We start from the raw sequence: 23,217 nt of genomic DNA on the forward strand, positions 1-23,217 counted from the left end.
TATTTTCCAGAACAACATTTTCACACAAAGTTAATACTTGTTTTCTATTTGTTCATTTTGTTTTCTGTGTGTTTATTGCTAAATAAATCTAATACTTTTTATTTCTATACATTTTCTCTCATTCTAACATACTAGATAGCCCTACTCATTAGTGACGTAAGGAATCTTTCATGTACTTATCACTACTAATCATTAGGGAAATACAAATCAAAACCACAATGAGACATTGCTTCACACATAATATGATGGCTACTATTAAGAAAAAAAAAAACAACAGAAAATTTCAAGTGTCAGCTAGGTCGTGGAAAAATAGGACATCTTGTGCCCTGTTGGTGGGAATGTAAAATGGTGCAGGTGCTATGGAAAACAGTAGGGTGAGTCTTCAAAAAATTAAAAAGAGAATTACCGTGTGACTTAGCCATTCCTCTTCTGGGTATATGCCCAAAAGGTCTGAAAGTAGAGTCTTGAAGAGATACCTGCATATTGTGTACATAGTAGCATTATTCAGAATAAACTGGAAATAACCCAGTGTCTATTGAGAAATGGTGGATCAACAAAATGTGGTATGTACGTATGATGAGGTTTCACCAAGCCTTAAAAAGGAAGAAAATTCTGACTCATGCTACAGCATGAATGAAGCTTGAGGACATTATTCTGTGCAAAATAAATCAGTTACAAAAAGACAAATACTGTGTAATTTCACTTTTCTGAGGTACCTAGAGTAGTCAAAACCAGAAAGTAGAACGGTGGTTACTAGGGGCTTGGAGGAGGAAGGAATGTTGAGTAATTGTTTAATTTTTGCAATGTTTTAGTTTTGAATATTTAAAAAACTCTGGAGAAATGATAGTGTTGATGGTTGCTAAACAATATGAATATATTTCATGTCACAGAACTATACTCTTAAAAATGGTTACGATAGTAAATTTGATGTGTATTTTACCACAATTAGAACAATATTTTTGTTAGTTCACGATACACAATAAAATGATTACAGATTGAATGAGGAAGCTTGGGTGGATTCAGACAAAAAAGATTGGCAAAATGTTGAAGACTGCTGCAGATGTGTGACAAGTACATGGGTTTCATGCTATTCTACTTTTATGACTGTTGAAAGTCCCATGATAATTTATTTTTTAAATAAAACTTATGTAATGGTTAATTTTATGTGTCAACTTTACTGAGCTATGAGATGCCCACATAGCTAGTAAAATATTATTTCTAAGTGTGTCTGTGAGGGTGTTTCTGAAATAGATTAGCATTGCAATTGGTAGAGTGAGTGGAGAAGATTACTCTCATCAGTGTGGGTGGGCATCATCTAATCAGTTGGTTTGAATAGAACAAAAGGCAAGGAAGGGAAAATTTGCTCTGAGCTGGACATTTATTTCTTGCCCTCATACACTGGCACTCCTGATTCTCGGACTTTCAGACTTAGATTCAGTTATACCACCAGCTTAACAGCTTTCCTCATTCTCCAGAATGCAGATAGAAGACTGTGGGACTTCTTGGTTTCCAAAATTGAGTGAGCCAATTACTATAATAAAACTATATATCTCTACCTTATTGGTTTTCTGGAGAACCCAGACTAATACAACATACTAGATATTCTATTTGTATCATCTTCTTGAGGAAATAGCTCTCACAGCCTGTCGCCTGCTCAAACAGACTGGGTACTCCCTGTGTCTACTGCATAGCTATCATCCTGGAAGTTTCCCTTTGCCTTTATACTCCTGCATGAGTTTGCCAGGACTGCCAAAACAAAATACCTTTTGTCTGTGTTCACACATTCCTGATCTCTCTCTCTCTTTTTATAAGGACACTAGACATTTTGGATTAGACCCTCACCCTTATAACCTCATTTAACAATCATTACCTCCTTCAAGACCCTATCTCCAAATCCAGTTACATTGGGGGTTAGAGCTTTAATATATAAATTTCGAGGGGCTACAATTTAGTCCATATCTAATATGGTTTGACCGTGTCCCCAGCCAAATCTCATCTTGAACTCTAGTTCCCATAATCCCCACATGTCATTGGAGGAACTTAGTGGGAGGTAATTGAAACACAGGGGCGGTTACCTCCATGCTGGTCTCATGATAATGAGTGAGTTCATCTGGCTTTACTCTGCACTTCTCCCTGATGCTGTCATGTGAAGAAAGGCATGTTGGCTTCCCCTTCTGCCATGATTGTGAATTTACTGAAGCCTCCCCAGCCCTGAGGGATTGTGAGTCAATTAAACCTCTTTCCTTTATAAATTACCCAGTCTCAGGTATATCTTTATTAGCAACATAAGAACAGAGTAATACAATATCACTCAGTGATTTTGTCAATTTCTTCTCCTGAATTTCTTTTTTCCTGGATCCTAGATCTTTATCTTTCTTGATTACATCATTGTTTTAGTAAAATGTATCCTCCAGTAATATCCAAAGAGAGGAAATTTTTGAGAGCTCATGTATCTGAAAATATCTTTTTCCCATTCTCACACTTAATGGTTTGATGGCTGAATTGTGGTTACAAATATTGAGGAGTAATTTCCTTTCTCCACCCAAGTTTGAATCAAGCTAATTTTTTTGTTCTCTCTTTCTGCAGGTTGGGTTTGTCTCCAGTTTTTTTTTTGCAAAGGATATGAAGTCCTTGCATACCAGCTTTTTGTGACCATCTCTATTTATACTTTTCATCTTTGATGCATCTTAGACTTTGTCTCCTTTCTCCCTTGTTCCACAAGCCATTAAAATGAAAGCTCAGATGGTCTGAACTTAGCAGACACTCCCAGTACAAAAACCTGCATCACTACTCACATATGCATCTAAATTACCCCTCGCCCTTTGTGTTTGGGTCACCTAACCTCCTGCTAGAGTAACAATGCATTAAAAAGTGTATCTCCTATATGTAATCCAACAATCGTAATTGTTTGGAGAATGGCTCTGAGTATGCAGTCCACCTGGAAACAGTAGTCTTATTCATCATAAAGGACATCATGCTTTTAGAATGGGGGCATAATTGCAATGGGAGAAAATTTCTAATGGGCAAATGAGTTATTAATATCATTCATATAGTAAGATTTACATTAAAACTACTAACAAATACTGGCCTTTATATGATTTTTATCCAATTTCAGTTATAATTGTTAGTTATCAATTTGAAGATTAGTTTTTTTTTAGAAACAATGTTGTTTAGTTCTGCTTTGTCTAGCTAGTACATGTGGAGAATGAGCGACTCCACCTCAGTACATGTTCCTGCTAAGTGACATTGACCTGTTAAAATTGTCAAAACTTGTTTGAGTTATGTTACTTGTACTGCTTTCCAAAATGTATAGATTATGTTTTGCACTTCTTAGTCTTGATAAATGAAGTAGTTTGGTCATCAGCTGACTTTTTCTTCATCACTCTGCGTAATTATTACTAAGAGCAACATGGTCCAATGGCAGAATCTTAGACTTCTAAGATCTGAATACAAATCTTAGCACTGTTACTTCCTAATGGTGTGATCTTATTCAAGTTAGTTGTAAGTGATGTGGTGAAGCCCGCTTGTGCTGGCTCATGAGAGCCTATTGAGTTTTTGTGTGAGCTGATTCTTTAACACAGACTTTATTAAAAATTACTTATATAAGCTTATAGGTAAATAATGTATATCAAAAACAAAGTTAGTAAATACTTAAAATCATTACTTAACTAATTACCAAATTTCACTGTTTTCTATGGCCTTGAGGTAATTTAGATCTCTTGTATCTGAATAGGAGAAACACTGTAATATGGTGTGCTGCTACCGCTCTTATTTTCCCAGCTCTGCCTTCACTGATATCATGGTTGCAGAAATTGGCTGATGCTAGAAGTCATTATTTGATTTATTGTTTTGCTAGTTGTCTAGACCTTAGAAAGTGATAGGAAACATGTTAATAATATGGATTCAACTTAAAAGTTTGTCATGTCTGTGGCTGTGGTGTTGTGAGTAGCACCAAAAATTGAGGAGACAGTTACCAGTGTTTGAAAACTGTTACCTGATTCAACAAAGAAGTAGCTCATGTCAGTGGTAAAAAGTGAAGTTCTGGTACATCTTTTGTCTTCTTTTCCTTCTACCTGTGAATATAAGGAAAAATATTAACCAAAAGTCATATGATAACTACATGCATTTGTCAAATTACAACTGTAGGTTGGCTACTGATATGGTTTGGCTCTATGGTGCCCCCGCGCCCTGCCCCAAATCTCATCTTGAATTGTAATCCCCGTGTGTTGAGGGAAGGTCCTGTAATCCCCACACATCAAGGGAAGGAGGTGATTGGATCATGGGGGTGGTTTCCCCCATTGTTCTCATGATAGTGAATGAGTTCTCATGAAGTCTGATGGGTTTGTAAGTGTTTGAAAGAAAGCGCTCCTCCTTCACTACTTCTCTCTTTTTTGCCACCTTGTGAAGAAAGTACCTGCTTCCTCTTCCCCCTGATTGTAAATTTCCCGAGGCCTCCCCAGCCATGCAGAACTGTGAGTCAATTAAACCTCCTTTGTTCATAAATTACCCAGTCTCAGATAGTATCTTTATAGCAGTGTGAGAACAGACTAATATAGCTACCAATATGACTTTGCCAAAAATCTAAAAGAGCATCCTATATGAGAATCAGTTGGTTATATGGAGTTCACAGAAAAGGGCATTGCATAGTTTATTATTTGTAAATTGTGTATTATGCATACTTTATATCAGCAAAATTGATAATAAACATATATACATATAGGTCTATACTTATTTTTTAACATATAGCCAGTTAAATATATACCAATACACCATTGCTTAAGCTGAGATTAAGGTTTTTCATGTATTAAATCAATCATTCAAAACTATGAGCATCGTACTTCAAAAATTTTAGTTTTGTGTTTGTTCCTATTTCATTCTATGAATACCACTCTTCTTTTATCCCCATTCCTCTAAACCCCATATGTAGACATAACTTGAGAGTCACTGGATTGTGTAAAACTATTTGCTTCTATAATTACGTGGCTCCAAAGTAAAATACTTTTGAATATTCATAGCTTTTTTTGAATAGATATTTAGTATTCTACCTTGATATCAATGACCACTTTTGCTTTTGTCAGAGCTCCTTCTTTTAGCAGCCTCTTCTGTATCCTCATGGCGCCGTCCATGACTTCTTATCACTCCTGCTGTCCTGAGGTTGGAACTGGAGACTATACCTAATCCTTTTAGATCTGTGCACAAAATATGAGTATGTAGATGCTCAATGAGGTAATTGTTTTCATCTATTTTACTCCAGCTGTGACCTCTTTTCTTACATAGTAATTATAAGATATTATATATTAGGCTTATAGAAAGGGATTGCCAAAAATGTAATAAACAGCCCCTCATATACCTTCTACCTTGTTTAATGAGTGAAACATAAGAGATGCATTTGAAGGCCCTGTAGACCCCTCCCTGGTTCCACTTCCTTCTATTTTCCTCAAAGGTAATCACTCACCTGAATTGATCATTCCCAGGCATGCGATACTTCTACCTCACATGTATATGCTCAAAATATACGTGGATTGTTACACATATTTTTAAATATATAAAATATAAACATACTGGATATGTTCTTTTATTAAATTAATGGACTTTATATTTTAGATCAGTTGTAGGCTTACAGGAAAATTGAGCAGAAAGAGACCTCCTGTGACTCCAGCCCACACTTGGATAAATGCCCTTCCCTCATTTCTGAAAAAGAAAGGGCCTTTACATTGGCTGTTACGTAAATTCCCCAAAACATGAGACACAACATAGTTCACTCTGGTATCCCCTGGGCTTGTTATCCTGCTTGACACATAATATTTGTTGAGTCAAGGGCAGTATGAATGAATGAGTTTCAGATAGCAATATCGTATAAGCAGTGGTGGAAACCAGGGCTCCCTCCCCTCCAGAGATGGACTGGACCAGCACAGCCTCCATTGTCAGAGAATAGGAGAATAGGGTTTAAATGTCAAGGGCCACACATAAAGTCCCAAGATCCTGTCATGCATAAGGACAAGGCATGTTAGTCATGGCCAGGGGGAATGTTTGCAAGGAGGAGATGTTTTCAACTCAGATATTCATAAGCCAGGGCCTGCCTCTGTTTACCAGCTGGGAGATCTTCAGATAATGAACCATGAAAGCCTGCTATGCAGCGGCGCTATGCAATAATTTTTCATTTGCCACCAGTCAGCTTCAGGGATCAAGGACAGCTAAACACATAACCCGCTCATGCATGTTATTTTAAAGGCTTATTTTAAAGTTATAAATATGGTACATTGAGTTAATGAGGTATGTTCTTTTGGTGACAAATATTTACATTCCACATATGCCTCTTGATGTCAAGAGTGTAACTGTTTCATTTTCTTCTTTTTCTCAGGAGGCTGGGATGCAGATGGAAAAGGCCCTTGTGTCTGGGACACATTTACTCATCAGGGAGGAGAGAGAGTTTTCAAGAACCAGACTGGCGATGTAGCTTGTGGCAGCTACACTCTGTGGGAGGAAGATTTGAAATGTATCAAACAGCTTGGATTGACTCATTACCGCTTCTCTCTTTCCTGGTCACGTCTGTTACCTGATGGGACGACAGGTTTCATCAACCAGAAAGGCAAGTGTTTCTTAAAAATAGAAGGTTGCAGCTTTAATTCAAGGTTATTGCTACAGTCTGGCATAATTAATCCAGTATGCTATTCTGCAATGTAGCTTTCAAATTGCAAGTTTTTAGAGTGATTATGGGATAAATTTTTTGAAATGGGTTTGCATTAGTTTTCACAGTAATATTTTGGTTTTCTTTGACTGTTGAGATCTTTTCTGGGGGTGGTGAGTGGGAGGGAGGTTAGAATAAGTGTTTTATTATGTAACATGAGTGTTAATCTGAAGGTAAATTTAAAAAATTTGTATTAAACTATTTTCAGTTGTGTAACCCTGTGATGAGTTATGAAAAGTGCTGAAGAACTTGAGATGATTCTAAGCACTTCAATTAGGGCTGAATTAGTGGAGCTAATTAACTAGCATGGGGTTAACACCAAGGCCCCTGGAGTTCACTTACTGAAGATTAAGTCCAGCTACATCACTTACTATCTGTATAAACATCTCTTGGGCATCTCTCAGTGCCTCAGTTTCCCCATGAACAGAAAAGAATGCTGTAATAGTGACTAATTCAGAGAGTTGTTGGAAGGTTAAATGAAATAATCTTTTTAAAGTGCTTAACACAGTTGCTAACATTTCAAAAGCATTTAGTAAGTGTTAGCTATTCTTATTATTATGCCTTGTAAGTAAAAGGACCAGTCATTGCTCTATTGAATGCCTGTTATTTATGAGGCATTTTCACCCATTTTCTTTAATTCTCACCAACAGTAGGGAAGGCATAGTGATCATATTTTACAGAGGTGTATGTCCAAATCCACATATTTGGCAAATGGCCGATCAGTCATTTAAACCTAAGGTCTAGCTAGCTCTTTCTACAAAACATGGTTGGAAAACTATGACCTGAAGGTCAAATGTGGCCTGTCATCTATTTTTGTAAATAAAGTTTGATTGAAACATAGACATGCCTGTTCATTATGCATCATCTATGGTTACTTTTCCACTTTAATGGCAGAATCGAGTAGCTAGGGCAGAGACCATATGGCCTGCAAAGCCTCAAATATTTGCTATCTGGTCCTTTACAGGAAAAGTTTGCCAACCCTTGCACTACAACATATGGTTTCTTAATGAAGACACTTTATTACTACTTTGTCTTAGAAAAGATTTTACACCATCCATGGTGCTGGGACTAGGTGAAGCAATGAGGTGTCTAGGGCATAAAATTTAAGGAGAGCCTCTTAAATTTAAGGACAGGCCTCACTTGTATGACCTAAGAGAACACCTGCTTGCCTCGCCATGCTTCCCACCCCAAGAACCTTCATTAATACAAAGGCATTATTCGTGAGTAACTTACGTTATTCCCTATATAGAACAACCCTTGATGACAATTCCTAGATGGGCTTGTGCACTTGAAAAGCTCATTTTATTTAAGGTGGGATAATCTTCACATCATGAAATAGAATTGCAACTCATGAACTCACGTGTAGTATCAGCCCTAGAGTAGCTTCTCCAAAATAGGGACAGTTTAGGATCAGCAGGCTCATTCCCTGATTCTAAAGACATTGGCCCATGACCAGTTGCTGCTGATTAGATGTATACTTTCTTGCCATCTCTGACTAGTTTTATTTTTTATGTTGAACGGAAGGTAATTTGTTGTTCAGTTTAAAAGTGAACTTATTATCTTCAATCTTCCTAATCCAACATCCGTATTCTCCTTTCTTTCTGGCACCACCTTACTCCAAAGTCTAAAAAACAAAAATAACCTTTGAATCCTTTCTTGTCTTTTCTTCCTCCATCTAATGGGTTGCTGAATATAGTCCATTCTAATTATGACTTTTTAACTTATCTTCTAATCTCTCTTTTTGCCCCTGCCCTAGTTTAGGTATTTATCATTCTTACAAGGACTTTTTGATATATCCTTGATGAATCTATCTGTTTTCACCTTCTGTCTGTCCTTTGCTTTCTATAAGATGCCATCATAGCAATTTTCCTAAAGCTTGACCCAAATCGTATTGGTTTGGATCATCTCCTGCTAAAAATGAAGCAAGATGCGCGGTGGCTCATGCCTGTAATCCCAGAACTTTGGAAGGCTGAGGCAGGTGGATCACCTGAGTTCGGGAGTTCCAGACCAGCCTGACCAACATGGAGAAACCCCATCTCTACTAAAATACAAAATTAGCTGGGTGTGGTGGTGTATGCCTGTAATCCCAGCTACTTGGGAGGCTGAGGTAGGAGAATTGCTTGAACCCAGAAGGCAAAGGTTGCCATGAGCCAAGATCGCATCATTGCACTCCAGCCTGGGCAACAAGAGCGAAATTTGGTCGCAGATAATAATAATAATAATAATAGTAGTAGTAGTAATAATTTAGTCACTCAAAGCCTCAATATACAGTCCATACTCCTTCATATATCGTTCCAGGCTCTATTTGACTTAGACTTAATCACCTCCAAAAACTTTGCAGTTTTGGAGGTGATTACCCCACGTGTATGATCACGCAATATCCCAAACGCACATTGGTACAGGTCTATAATCTTTTATCTGTAAGTATAAGTAACCCACTACTTATTAAACATACCATACAGTTTTCCACCTTGTAGGAATTTGCTTAAGCTTTTTATTCTGCCTAGAATGAGCTTTCATTAACCCCAACTATACCTGCTGAAGGCCTGTCCTGCTGTTCAGGGCTAGCACAATTGCCCTCTTCTTTACAGTATTTCTCTATTCTAAGCCAGAAAAAAAACTCTCTTTTTTTTTTTTTTATTCTCATGGCACTTTGCAAAGCTCTTAAGATATTTCTCACATTCTTCATTGTTAACTGTTACTATATCCCATGTTAGACTATGGGTGCCTTAAGTTTAATTCAATTCAACCAAAGTGTGCTGAATGTTTATTGTGTCAGGGACTGTGCTAAGTACTCATGACATTCATATTAGAGAACCCCTGGAATTGTTTACAGTGTAATGGGTAGATAATTCTGCCCTGTTACCCTTGTAATCTAGTCCAGCACCATCCATGGAAGGGATTCAGTAAAAATTATTGAATTCAATTGAATTAGGTCAATAACAATCATAAAAATAACTCTAAGGGTAGTAATGCTTGCCTTTCATTGAGCATATGATATACAGAGCTCACCATGCAAACATTGCACATACTTTTGTTGATTTAATGTTCATAACAGTCCTATGAATGAGGGGCATCTCTAAACAGAAGCAATAATGCTAACATGGGAAATAAGGTTAGGCATAAATTTGCCAAGATGACAAATTTAGTTAGGTTCAACCTAGGCTTGTCTGACATAAAAAATCTTGCATCTAGTCTAGAGCTCAGTAAGTTTGGCTAAACCACTTGAATTCTCTGTGCTACAGTTTCCCTGTTGGTTAAATGAAGTGGAGGCCTTATGGTACTAAAACTTCTTGTACTCATTCTAGGGGTTTGGAGTTTTTACTGAGCTTCCATTTGGATGGTAAGCAACAACAACAACAACAGAAACCAAAAACTCACCAACTTGTAGTATTGGTCCACAGTGCCGTATCTGAAGTTCTAAAATCAAAAGGCTCTTATTACTAAATCTTTCTAAAATTAAATTGGCAGCAAAAGCTAACTGAATTGTTGTGAATATTTATTCTGTTTGGTGAGAATATTTATTTATTTTACTACAGACATATTAGGAGATACTCACTCAGATTCACTGAGAGTGTTAATATATGGTATATGTTCTGTGTTTCCTTTCTAAAACATTCTGAACTCATATGCCCCTAAGATTTTCAGACACAAGATTATGTACCTGTACCAATATGTCAACATATTAAGCTTTGAAAACCAACTTGAGATACTCAGAAGTTTGTAGAGACACACTGTAGATCAGCAATCCAAGAGCAAGGAAACCGAAACCACTGGAGAGTGGGGGTGGTGGTACTGAAGTCATGGAAACCACCTGAATATTGTGGAGAAATTGCTCATGCAGATCTCACGTGGGGATCACATGCCTGTAGCACTGAGATTTTTGTGTTTGGCCCTAGCTTTGGTAAAACCATGGCTGATTAATATTACAGACTTTGCTTTGAACAAGAGGGCACTGGAGGTGCATCCAGGAGGTGGAATTTCAATAAGCAGTTGTTCATTCTTGTGCAGTGATCTGTTGAAGCAATTGGAATGGTTTTAACTTGGAAAGGCCATCTCTTTTTTCCCATTTAAATATTTTCTCAAAAAGCATGCGAAGAATTAGAAAATCCCTGTCACTGTTCTTCCCAAGGAACGACCTTTTTGTGTTTGACTATCCATTTCAAAGTTTGATTATAGGACATTTGGAAACTTGTAAAATTCTGTGTCCCCAAACTAGAAGAATGTTTTTATGAAGTGGAATTGTTACAGACTGTCTCTTTCAAATGTCAGTTTTTCAAAGTTTAACAAGAAAAGATTGAGTTGGCAACTGAAATCACATATTCCTGTATTTCTCAACTGTTCAAGTACATGTTCATATCTGCCACAAATGTAAATTTCAGGCGATTAGTGGGAAGCCCAAGTATTGGAAATTTAAAAAAGGGGAATATTTATGCAGAATTTAGTGCTCACTTGATGATTTAAAATATGAGTTCTCTTAGCAGGGATGGTTTAAATAAATTAACTAAACAAGCATTAATCTTGTATTCTATGTTGGGCACTATAATAGACTGAAAATGGCCCTCTGAAGGTGTTCATGTTCTGATTCTTAGGAATTGTGAGCGTATTAGCTTGCATGGTAAAACAAACTTTACAGATATGATTAAGGGAAGGATTTTGAGAGGAGGAGATTGTCCTGGACTATCTGTGTGGTCCAAGTATAATTACATGGGTCCTTAAAAGAGAAAGGTAGAAAGATCAGAGTCAGAGAGAAGAGGTAAAAGAGATAATGATTAAAGCAGAGGTCAAAGAGAAGAGGTGAGGATGAAGATGGGAGAAGAAGCCATGAGGGAAGGAATGCAGGTGGCCTCTGCCACCTGGAAAAGGTAGAAAGATGAATTCCACCTGAGAGCCTCCAGAAGGAATATAACTTTGCTGACATCTTGACTTTAGCCCAATAAGCACTGTTTTGGACCTCTGGCCCCCAGAACTGTAACATAATGCATTTGTCTTGGTCCTGCCACTAAGTTTGTGGTAATTTGTTTTAACAGCAATAGGAAACTAATACAGGCAGTGTGGCAAGAGAACACAGGAGCAGTTAAAGAAATTGATGGGAGGTGGGGGATCACGAGTTCAGGAGATCAAGACCCTCCTGGCCAATATGGTGAAACCCCGTCTCTACTAAAAATACAAAAATTAGCTGGGTGTGGTGGCACGTGCCTGTAATCCCAGCTACTCGGGAGGCTGAGGCAGGAGAATCGCTTGAACCAGGGAGTCAGAAGTTGCAGTGAGCTGAGATCACACTCCAGCCTGGGTGACAGAGCGAGATTCTGTCAAAAAAAAAAAAGGAAAAAGAAAAAAGAAAAGAAACCAATGGTGTGAATGGTGTGAATCTAGAAAGGTGTGAACCAAAGAAAGTTGTAAACTTGATGCATGGTAGGCATAAGATCAAAGGAATTCTATGTTACTTTTTTTTGTTGAAGGAGGATTCTAGGTCAATTTTTTTTTTAAATTTGAGACATCATCTTTGCAAGTTCGAGCCACGCCCTCTTCTAGGGGAATTCCCCTATATTTTTGTTTTATATAATCCTGCTTGACCCCAGGTCACAGCTGACAGGACAAAGGAAAGACATTTTTCCTTGGATTTATAATGAGCTGTGACCTCATGGAAAAATAGGAGCTTGCTCCATTGTTTTCCTCCCTCAAGGATGTCTGGAATTGAGGTACTGAGAGGCTGAGTTGGTTGGTGGTTGGCACTGGGGCTCAGAAGTAGCTTTGGCAGGTGGGACGGCCATTTTGAGACCACAACAGATTGCGTGTGTAAAGAAAACTGGTTCTTTCTTAAGTATATATTCTTCGGTTTTGTCTCTGCTGCTTGAATCAGAAGGGAAAGCTGTTTCTGAAAGACGAAATGGAGCAGATGTGTTGAGAGAAGCTGGGATGGAAGAGATCAGTTTTCCCTAAGAAGCAAAGATTTTCTCAGCTCCCAACTTCAATTCTTTTGACTTCCACTTGCCATTATTTTCTGTCATTGAGTCCCTGATCTATTTCTGTCATTTAAAATAATGTCCACTGCATCTATATCTACTACCCAACTGCCCCCAGTGCCACCTTTGTATATGAGTTCATCTGGGTTGGTTTTTCTTATATCCAAAAGATCTCTACCTCAAATATGTTTCATATTTTCTAAGATCAAATAGGCAGAAATCAGCTTAATTAGAGAAGATAATATTGACTATGAAAGAAAGCTATAGAAGTTTTAATCCTTAAAATAATCAATTCTGTCCTAAATACCCAGAAGCAGAATGGGATCCAAATGACCTCTCAAAGTTTCAAAATCCCTAGATTGGTAACAGGTGATCATTTAAAAAATACACATTTATTCAGAAGGAGAATTTGTTTATCAGTGACTTACACCATTCTGAAAAACAAAGTTAAATAACCCTTTGACAGATTTATTCTCATTCAATACTCACATGCTCCTAAGGTGGCAGTATTAACATTCCCATTTTACAGATGAGGATACTGAGGTGTAGAGAGACCAAGTGATTTATCCAAGATCCTTTGACTGAGTTTTCTGGGTCTGGGGCTCTCCTCTTAAAAATCCCACTCTGGCTGGGCGCGGTGGCTCAAGCCTGTAATTCCAGCACTTTGGGAGGCTGAGGTGGGTGGATCATGAGGTCAGGAGATCGAGACCATCCTGGCTAACACAGTGAAACCCTGTCTTTACTAAAACTACAAAAAATTAGCCGGGCATGGTGGCGGGCACCTGTAGTCCCAGCTATTCGGGAGGCTGAGTCAGGAGAATGGCGTGAACCTGGGAGGAAGAGCTCGCAGTGAGCCAAGATCATGCCACTGCACTCCAGCCTGGCGACAGAGGGAGACTCCATCTCAAAAAAAAAAAAAAAAAAAAAAAATTCCCTCTCCACTTCATGGAAAAGTTTCATTACAATATTGAATAAACTGTATGATCGAGAAGTGAAGTGCTTAATTCTGGGATAGTGAATGTTAAGTATGCAATGCTCTGTTGCTCTACTGTGCTGATGAGTGAGAAAAAAATTTTCTTAAAATTTACTTATCTTCATTTCAACAGACGGTTATCATGTGGTTTGAATTACATTGATTGGCCATCATTAATGACTTCTCCACAAAGGGGGAAAAAGGAATTTGATATTGTGATCAGGTCTGAAGTAGGTGACCATGAATGCTGGTAAAATAGAGTCACATGTTTCTGGCTCAGGAACATTAGTTAACATGAGAAGTGGGATGTCATAGTGAGAACAGTTCAGTCTTTGTAGTGAGACAGACTGGGATTAAATGTGGGCCATGCCATTTGTCAACATTGAGACTCTCTGAATCTGTTTTCTCATTTTTAAATGGGAATAAAAACACCCATCTCTAGAGCTTAGCACTTGGATTTGGCAAAATGCATAGTACGAGTTCAATAAATGAAGGCTAATATTATTTTCATGTTCAAAGTCAATGGAAAGAGTTGGCTATGAAAACCCTCACACATACCAATACCCAGATTATTTTATCATATTATCTTTAGATATCTCATTCACAAATATAGAAATGTGGGTTTATGGGGGCCCAGGGGTGGGATGGTGAAATACTCTCTTTGAGAGAAAAAAGGAAAGTTTATAAAATTTCATGAGTATGTTAGTTTTATTGCTACTGTAACAAATTATCACATATTAGCTGCTTAAAACAACAAAAATTTGTTACCTTAGAGTTCTGTAGGTCAGAAGTCTGACATGGGTGTCTGTGAGGCTGAAATCAAGATACCTGCAGGGCTGTGTCTCTTTCTGAGGGATCTTTGGAAGAGTCTGTCTCTTGGTGCATTCAGGTTGTTGGCAGAATTCAGTTCCTTGTGATTGTAGAACTGAGGTCTTTATTATCTTGCTGGCTATCAGCTAAGGACTGTTCTCAGCTTTGAGAAGCCATCTGCATTCCTTGGCTCATGGTCGGTCTCCTTTCTCCATTTTCTTTCTTTTTTTTTTTTTTTTTTTTTCTTTTGAGATGGAGTCTCACTCTGTTGCCCGGGCTGGAGTGCAGTGGTGCGATCTCGGCTCACTGCACGCTCCGCTTCCCGGGTTCACGCCATTCTCCTGCCTCAGCCTCCTGAGCAGCTGGGACTATAGGCGCGCACCACTACACCCAGCTAATTTTTGTATTTTTTTAGAGATGGGGTTTCACCATGTTGATCAGGCTTGTCTCAAACTCCTGACCTCGTGATCCGTACAACTTTGCCTCCCAAAGTGCTGGGATTACAAGCATGAGCCACCGCGCCTAGCCCCCTTCCTCCATTTTTAAAGCCAGCAATAGTGGGTTGAGTTTCTCTCAAGCTGCCACTTCTCCTCCTCTTCTTCCGTTGTTGCATCTCTCTGACCCACTCTTCTGTCTTACTCTTCCACTTCTAAAAACTCATGTAGTTATATTGGATCCACCTGGACACTCTAGGGAACTCTTCGCAATTCAAGGTCCATACCTTAATTGCATCTGCCAAGTCCCTTTTGCGATGGAAGGTAACATGTTCACCTGTTTCACGGATTAGAGAACGGACATCTCTGGGGGGAGGATGAGTTATTCTGCTACCAAGTGAGAAATAGCATAGAAGTGTGTCTTCCAAATATGGAGTTGTTATGCATGATTCACAGTACATTCCAGTTTGCAAAATAAATGAGCTGGTGTCAAAAATACCCACTTACCCAGACAGAGAGAGAACACATGATTGTGCATAATTTGGCTTCTGCTTACCTTGCTCATCTCTCACCATTCTATTCCTCTTTTGACCATTCTATTCCTCCTTCTACTGAACTTTTTATTCCCAGAAAGTGAGTGAATATACAAACACTGGCCAGGTCATATCTGATAATAAAACTCAGACTGACAAAGGAAACCCAGGAAGCCAAACCTTAGCCTCTGCAGCAATCAGCCCAGAATAGTCACAGTGTGGTCAACTGATACCTTCTGTATTTTCTAACCCCCTGCTCCCTGCTTCCAACTCAGGAGCAACCTGAGAAAACCAAATGTGCTCCCCAAACTAATCAGAAAGGATGCCCTGCTTCTAGTTAGCTCTCCAATAGCTTCCCAAGGCCAACAAACTTTAATCAAGGCACACCCAAGGGTTCTCTTTTTTCCACTCTAAAGCTTTTCCTCTGTCCTGACTGTATTTGAATACCTGCCAAATGCAAGTATTGGTGGCTGACTCTCTTGCTATAGCAAACTCTGAGTAAATAGTCTGTTTTTCTCATTTGAGTGGTCTTTGTTTTAACATTTCCTTTGTGTATTGTTTTTGTTTCCTCTTTTTCTCTTCCTTGATCACATTTTTCTCCTTACCTTAAGTGATTAACTTGTATTCATATTTTAAATATCAGCTTAGATGTCACTAATAACAATAATAATTACTATTTCGGTGATAGCTAACCTGTACTGAGCCCTTACCATATGCCAAGAACTGTTCTAAACATGTTTAATTTATCAGCTCATTAAACTCTCACAACAATTAATTGAAGAAGGTTTCTCTTATTATCCACATTTCTCATACAGGAAAAGATAATTCAGAGAGATTAAGGATCTTGCCCAAGGTTGCAGAGCTACTAGGTGAAAGACTTAGGACAGAATTTAGGTGGTCTGGCACCATAATTCACTCTTGAAACAATTACGCTACGTTGCTTTCAGAATATTTTCAAATACCCTGAGTTTAGGATGGATGCCCCTTCTCATATGTTTAAATAGGACTCTGTAATTTATCTACTACTCTATTGTAATTGTTTATGAATTTCTCTGTAGTCTCTGCTACTAAGCTCCCTGAGGACAAGGGTGGTGTTTGTTTTGCTTATGTTTGTATGTCAAGCATATAGTAGTTTCTCTATCAATGTGTATTTAAGGAATTAACAAACAAATGATCGAATGAATGAAATACATACAAAAGTGTGAATTGTTATTTTTAAAAATTGGAGCCTCTTAAGGTAAGAAAAAAGAAAGGGACCTTTTCCTTAGGCGGACTTTCAGTGCAACACACTTCTACATATGACTTCATAATCTTTATCCAGGAAACAACTTCTTAAAACAGGGCAGCTTCTCTTGTGTAAGCTTAGGTTGCCTCCATATTTTTAAATATAAAACCACATGAAATACTAACATCAGCCTCTTCCCAGAAAGCCTCTTCCAAGCTAATCGTCATCATTAAGCTAGACTCAGTGAATTCTTGACATAAATTCTGAGCCAGGTCATGTTCAATTTAGAAACTTTCTTCTGAACTCTGCAGCAAGTCTAAAAACTCTCTCTTACATACTTGCAGTCCTGGAAAAATCAGATGAGAGCCAGAGGTGGCTATGTATCCCCATGAACTATGTTGGAGTTTTAGAGCAAACCTCCAACTGGGTACTTTTAATGTCCTAAGCCTCTGGCTGTCTGTCCTTGTAACCCAGATTCTGGGGCAGATGCTGAGCTCTCGTTCATTCTCAGTAGGTCTCTTTTCCTAGACTTGTGAGACTAGTTGACCTGGAAAAGCATTAAGGCAGTCATCTGGATCAATTCCTTTACTTTATATTTAATACCATTGGATCCATGCATTTATTAAAGAAATATTTATTAGCCTCTAAATTTCTGGTACTATCCCAGGATTTGGAGATCCAGAGGTGAATTAAACAAGCCTCCTGCTATCATGGGGCTTATATTCTAGTGGGGCTAAGAGACAAAAATGAGCATGCATACATACAAATGCATGAAATCATTTCAATAAGTATGAAAATAACACAAAGTTAGATAACAGCGATCTGCCTAAATGTATCCATTTCAATACGTTTATCTTTCAATCATGTCACCCCATTAAACTCCTACTTCTTGATCAACTACTCTTCTTTGGAATTCTCAATGTTTCCTCTCAGTCTTTCATTGATTATATCAAGGAAGTAATAAAACTTGTTTTGAATGAAAGTCATTCAGAAAATTGTTTTTGATAGTCTCCCTTTTAAAATTTATTGCCAATATACTACAAATAACTTTTCTTCTTAGGGCACTTTCTTTTTCCTCCTAGGAATTGATTATTACAACAAGATCATCGATGATTTGTTAAAAAATGGGGTTACTCCCATTGTGACCCTCTACCACTTTGATTTGCCTCAGGCTTTAGAAGATCAAGGAGGTTGGTTGTCAGAGGCAATCATTGAATCCTTTGACAAATATGCTCAGTTTTGCTTCAGTACCTTTGGGGATCGTGTCAAGCAGTGGATCACCATAAATGAAGCTAATGTTCTTTCTGTGATGTCATATGACTTAGGTATGTTTCCTCCGGGTATCCCTCACTTTGGGACTGGAGGTTATCAGGCAGCTTATAATTTGATTAAGGCTCATGCCAGATCCTGGCACAGCTATGATTCCTTATTTCGAAAAGAGCAGAAAGGTATGGTGTCTCTATCACTTTTTGCAGTCTGGTTGGAACCAGCAGATCCCAACTCAGTGTCTGACCAGGAAGCTGCTAAAAGAGCCATCACTTTCCATCTGGATTTATTTGCTAAACCCATATTCATCGATGGTGATTATCCTGAAGTTGTCAAGTCTCAGATTGCCTCCATGAGTCAAAAGCAAGGCTATCCATCATCGAGGCTTCCAGAATTCACTGAAGAAGAGAAGAAAATGATCAAAGGCACTGCTGATTTTTTTGCTGTGCAATATTATACAACTCGCTTAATCAAGTACCAGGAGAACAAGAAAGGAGAACTAGGTATTCTCCAGGATGCGGAAATTGAATTTTTTCCAGATCCATCTTGGAAAAATGTGGATTGGATCTACGTGGTACCATGGGGAGTACGTAAACTACTGAAATATATTAAGGTAAATGCATGATTTTTTGTGTGTCCATGTACACCCAATTATGTGAAGGTGGGCAAGACAGGCATATGTATATATATATATATGGACCTGAAAAAAGAATTACTTTAGGTAATAGCATATACATTTGCTGGCCTGGGAAGAGCAGATTAGGATTTGAGTTGATGAGGGGTAACTAGCCGGTAAAGGCTTCAAAAGCAGTGGTCAAAGTCTAGGATTTGTTGTTAAAGTTAGTTGTGGCTATAGAAGTAATTTGGACATATTTTTCAATCTGGTGTCACAACTATGATTATAAAAGACATTTTAAGGATTGAGATAGTTGGATCCTTTTTTTGAGTCTCAGCTATATTGGATGACATCCAGTTAGCTAAAATTAAAATTTCAAGTACAGGTTTTCAGAACCCCTCCTGTGGGGGATGTAGAATGTAGCTACTGGCAGGACTGAGGGGTTAAGGAGCAGTGACAATCAACAGATGCTGATGGAAGAAAGATATTTCTGTCTTCTCATTATAATAAGAGTCATTTGACTGTCTTCATGGACATTTGCACAGTTTTGCGTTTCCATTGTTAGTTATAAAAGGTCAGTGCATGGAAAATTAAGTTAATAGGGTCAGTGCAATTTGATGAAAACTAGTTTTGGGGTTGTAGCTTACAGAAGATAGAGGGTAATGTACCTGATTTTATGAGCTTTCTTTTTTTAAAACATCTGTTTGGAATAAAACTTCTGTTGTTTTTTTCTAGGATACATATAATAACCCTGTAATTTACATCACTGAGAATGGGTTTCCCCAGAGTGACCCAGCGCCTCTTGATGACACTCAACGCTGGGAGTATTTCAGACAAACATTTCAGGAACTGTTCAAAGGTACCATTTGAAATGATGAAAGATCAATTGTGCAAATTTAATATAATTTTCCCATTTGCTTATTTGCATTCAGCAAAGACCAATAATTTTTGAAAGCTGAAATCCATGTAAATCAATGCAAAGCCATATAATTAGGAGAGGGGGAAAAAGTATTTAGGAAAGAGGAAGTGGAGGATTTTGGCCTAGCTACAACCTCCTGAAATTGAATCAAGTAAAAAGCGACTGTCTTCAGCATTTTGTGACTCCCGGGTGAAGGTGACAAGAACAGAAGGAGTGGTGGCTGTTGGGAGAGAACATCAGTTATTACAAAAAAGATTAGCACTGATCAACTATAACATGCTCATTTGCATATTTTAATATCCTAACTACCAAAAAAAAATGAAATGACAGGATTTTTAAAGAACTCAAATTAAGCATCTGTGCAATAAACTTAAAAATGGCACAAGTCCTCCATCAATGTATGTTGCATTTAAGCTGTAACCAAGCAGCCCAGTTAGAAACATTTTTATTGTCGTATGGAAAATGTGAGTTGTGTTTTAAGATAATGTTATTTTAGTATATCTTTTCCTTCCATGGAATTCTTTTCATATGAATTCTTAACATATTTGAAAACAGTCATGAAGGAATAACCTTTAACTGGTAACACACATTTCTAGGCAAGTTAGCACCTCCTCTCCTATTATTTGTTGCTTCCCAAATTTAATTCCTCTTTTTTTTTTTTTGAGACAGAGTCTTGCTCTGTCACCCAGGCTGGAGTGTAATGGCGCTATCTGGGCTCACTGCAAGCTCCGCCTCCCAGGTTCACGCCATTCTCCTGCCTCAGCCTCCTAGTAGCTGGGACTGCAGGCTCCCGCCACCACGCCTGGCTAATTTTTTGTATTTTTAGTAGAGGTGGGGTTTCACGGTTTTAGTCGGGATTGTCTTGATCTCCTGACCTCGTGATCTGCCCGCCTTGGCCTCCCAAAGTGCTGGGATTACAGACATGAGCCACTGCGCCCGGCCAATTTCTCCTTCTTAAAAAGGAATCATGTCGTAGCAACAAAATCCAATGTAAAATAAGACTTTAAATTTCCTTTTTTTTTAAAACCATGATAGCCACACTTATTTCTTATCATTCTGAGAGGTTCCGACATTATTCTTTCTAAAATTATTCAGTATTACACTGGTATCACCAGAAGGAATTCTGGAAAGTGACACAAAGTGGTCTTTTTCCAAAACCTGAAATTTATTTACTGGATCCTTCACTCAGGCCTGGAGTTTATTGGCAGAGAGCAATTGGATTCTTGCAGTTTGACCCAAGTGAAGAAATTATTTTGTATTGCACACAAAATAGATTCTTCCGGGTAGGAGTTCATCTTCTGATAAGAGAGGGAAATCTCTAGTTTTCTGAGATTCCTCTCCACTTCTCCCTGTAGATGGGTCCTGTTCATAGTTAATCTATTGATATTCCCAGGCTTTATCCTGAAGAACAAATAGGCTAGTTACTACCCGGCAGATTTATGGATGGCTACAGGGAACACAAATGACTTGCCTAAAATTGCTCTGCGTATTTTTGGGAAAGAGAGATAAACAGAAATTGCTTTTTTTTTTTGTTTCCATTCCCAGCCTGGTACTCTGTTCAGTGCTAATCATATAGAGGCATTTCGTTGTTTTTTCAAATAGTTTCAAGTACTTTATACCATCCTTTACATCTTTAATGCTAAATGCTTAATGATTGACCCCAAACTAAGGTGATTCAAGGATAGAAAAGTAACAGAAGATAAGAGTGGAAAATAAGAAAAGATTTGGATTTCTAAGAGACGGGAGAGAATAGGGTTAGGACAAAAAATATGTTTTTCAATTTGTTGAACTTCTATTTTGTCTTCAAATTACTTGATGAGAGGTTTATTAGGCATATAAAACATATACTGTCTACAGCATCTATGTTCTCTTCTGAATCTTAACAGTAGGCTAGCTATATTCACTGTAATAGACACGTACTATTTTTGTTTTGCCTTTTAAAAAAACTAGACTTTTTAAATGTGTAGAAATACATATATTGAGAAGAAAAACATACGCATAAATGTATTTATTCTGGACTGGGTATAGTGGTGTGGTAACTTTTTTTTTTTTTTGAGATGGAGTCTTGCTCTGTCACCCAGGCTGGAGTGCAGTGGCACGATCTTGGCTCACTGAAAGCTCCGCCTCCCGGGTTCACGCCATTCTCCTGCCTCAGTCTCCCAAGTAGTTGGGACTATAGGCGCCCGGTACTACGCCTGGCTAATTTTTTTGTATTTTTAGTAGAGACCATAGCCAGGATGGTCTCGATCTCCTGACCTCATGATCTGCCCGCCTTGGCCTCCCGAAGTGCTGGGATTACAGGCATGAGCCACCGCGCCCCACCATGGTGTGGTAACTTTATGTATTCTCGTAGTGGACACCAATTATTTCTGCTGTGGTGCAACTCTCTTTCCCCTTTCTTCTATAAAATACTCACCTCCCCATCTACATGCTTACCACAGGGACATCCATGCAAGTGGAATACAATCCTCCTCCTTCAGCAGATAACTGACTGGTCCAAACGTAGGCACAGGACGTGAGCTGGGACAATTTCAGTTCTTCCCTGGTACTTAGAACGTGGACCAATTAGTTTCTTAATCTCTTGGACTGGGTTGGGTGGATGTAGTTTTGTGAGCCACTGGTGACTCGGTTCTACCCTGTAAGCTTAGGCACAGTGAGAAGGGAAGATATCTATGCATTAAAGGAAAGTAAACATGGAGAACTTCCAGACAGCACTGGAGCCTCTGCTTTTCATTTTTCCTGAGATCTGTCTGCATGCAAGTTCTCGAGAGACATTACTTTCATCATAATAAAGTGCTCTTTGTGCTTAATCTTATTCTAATTGGGCTTCTATCTCTTCAATAAAAAGAGTTGTAATTGATACCATCATCTCGTTTCCTTCTCAAAACAATGATATGAAGTCATTACTCCTACTTTATAGATGAGGAAACTGAGTTTCAAAGAGGCTACATTATTTGCTAAAGAAAAGGCACTAAGTAGTATTTCCTGGAACAAGGCTGAATGCATGTATATTATTATTATTAACTATTTGGTGTGAGATATAATCTGTGAGTTCAGGGCTGTCTGAGTTAAAGTGTTTATTTGTCCCACCACACAGAAACTTTTCCTTATGTTTGGTTACTTTGGGCTTGCATGTATTCTTTCAAAGTGCTTCATGCTGTCTTTGAAAGAGCCGACAGGTTCTGTGACCTTGAGCAAAGCTCAGACGCCCTATATCCTAGTTCTCATCAAAAGAGCAGAGCTGAACTTGCTAATCAATTTTCTGAGACTCCTCCGAGGTAATGCTGATGATCTTGGTTGGCAAGAACTTTAATAGTAAGAAGCACCCTGTGAGCAATTAAAAATAATAACAGGCCAAGGAAGATGTTCCTGGGAAGCGCTGCAGGTGAGAAGTGACCAAAACCCAGGGAGTCAGATGGATGATGGCTCTGTGATTCTCACGAACAAAGCCTTTCCTCTGACATCACACGTATGGAGAGGCACATAATGACACTATAGATGGATCAATGGGTCCGCTTGGAGGTCTTACTGATCTCTTCAGGCAGATTCCCACAGCAGTTAATCGAGCATTAAAAGGTATGCTAATGTTTCTGTTTCCTTTTGGAATATGAGAAAAAAAAAGAGAAAAAATGTCATTTTAGAATAAAAGGAGAGAAATCAGCTAGTGCCTTTTAAATTTTGCATTGTTTAATTGTATTAAACACCTTTTAATAGGTTATATTTTAAGTAATGTAGAGGCAGGTGAGAGTAAAGGATACCAAAAAGTTGAAATAACATATAACTAGAT

At 38.3% G+C, this 23,217-nt stretch overlaps 1 protein-coding gene across 2 annotated transcripts in view; it reads left to right on the forward strand.

Moving 5' to 3' along the window:
* Positions 1 to 23,217, forward strand: part of LOC100989541 (cytosolic beta-glucosidase) — a 126,353-nt gene that overhangs the window by 34,904 nt on the left and 68,232 nt on the right. For both annotated transcript variants that reach the window (XM_057302041.2, XM_057302040.2), the window contains exons 2-4: positions 6,362 to 6,589; positions 17,712 to 18,508; positions 19,247 to 19,370. In XM_057302041.2, coding sequence (XP_057158024.1) covers positions 6,362 to 6,589; positions 17,712 to 18,508; positions 19,247 to 19,370 — 1,149 coding nt within the window. The remainder of the gene's footprint in view (positions 1 to 6,361; positions 6,590 to 17,711; positions 18,509 to 19,246; positions 19,371 to 23,217) is intronic.

This window comes from Pan paniscus, chromosome 3, assembly GCF_029289425.2.
Source record: "Pan paniscus chromosome 3, NHGRI_mPanPan1-v2.0_pri, whole genome shotgun sequence".
Classification (NCBI taxonomy): Eukaryota; Metazoa; Chordata; class Mammalia; order Primates; family Hominidae; genus Pan; species Pan paniscus.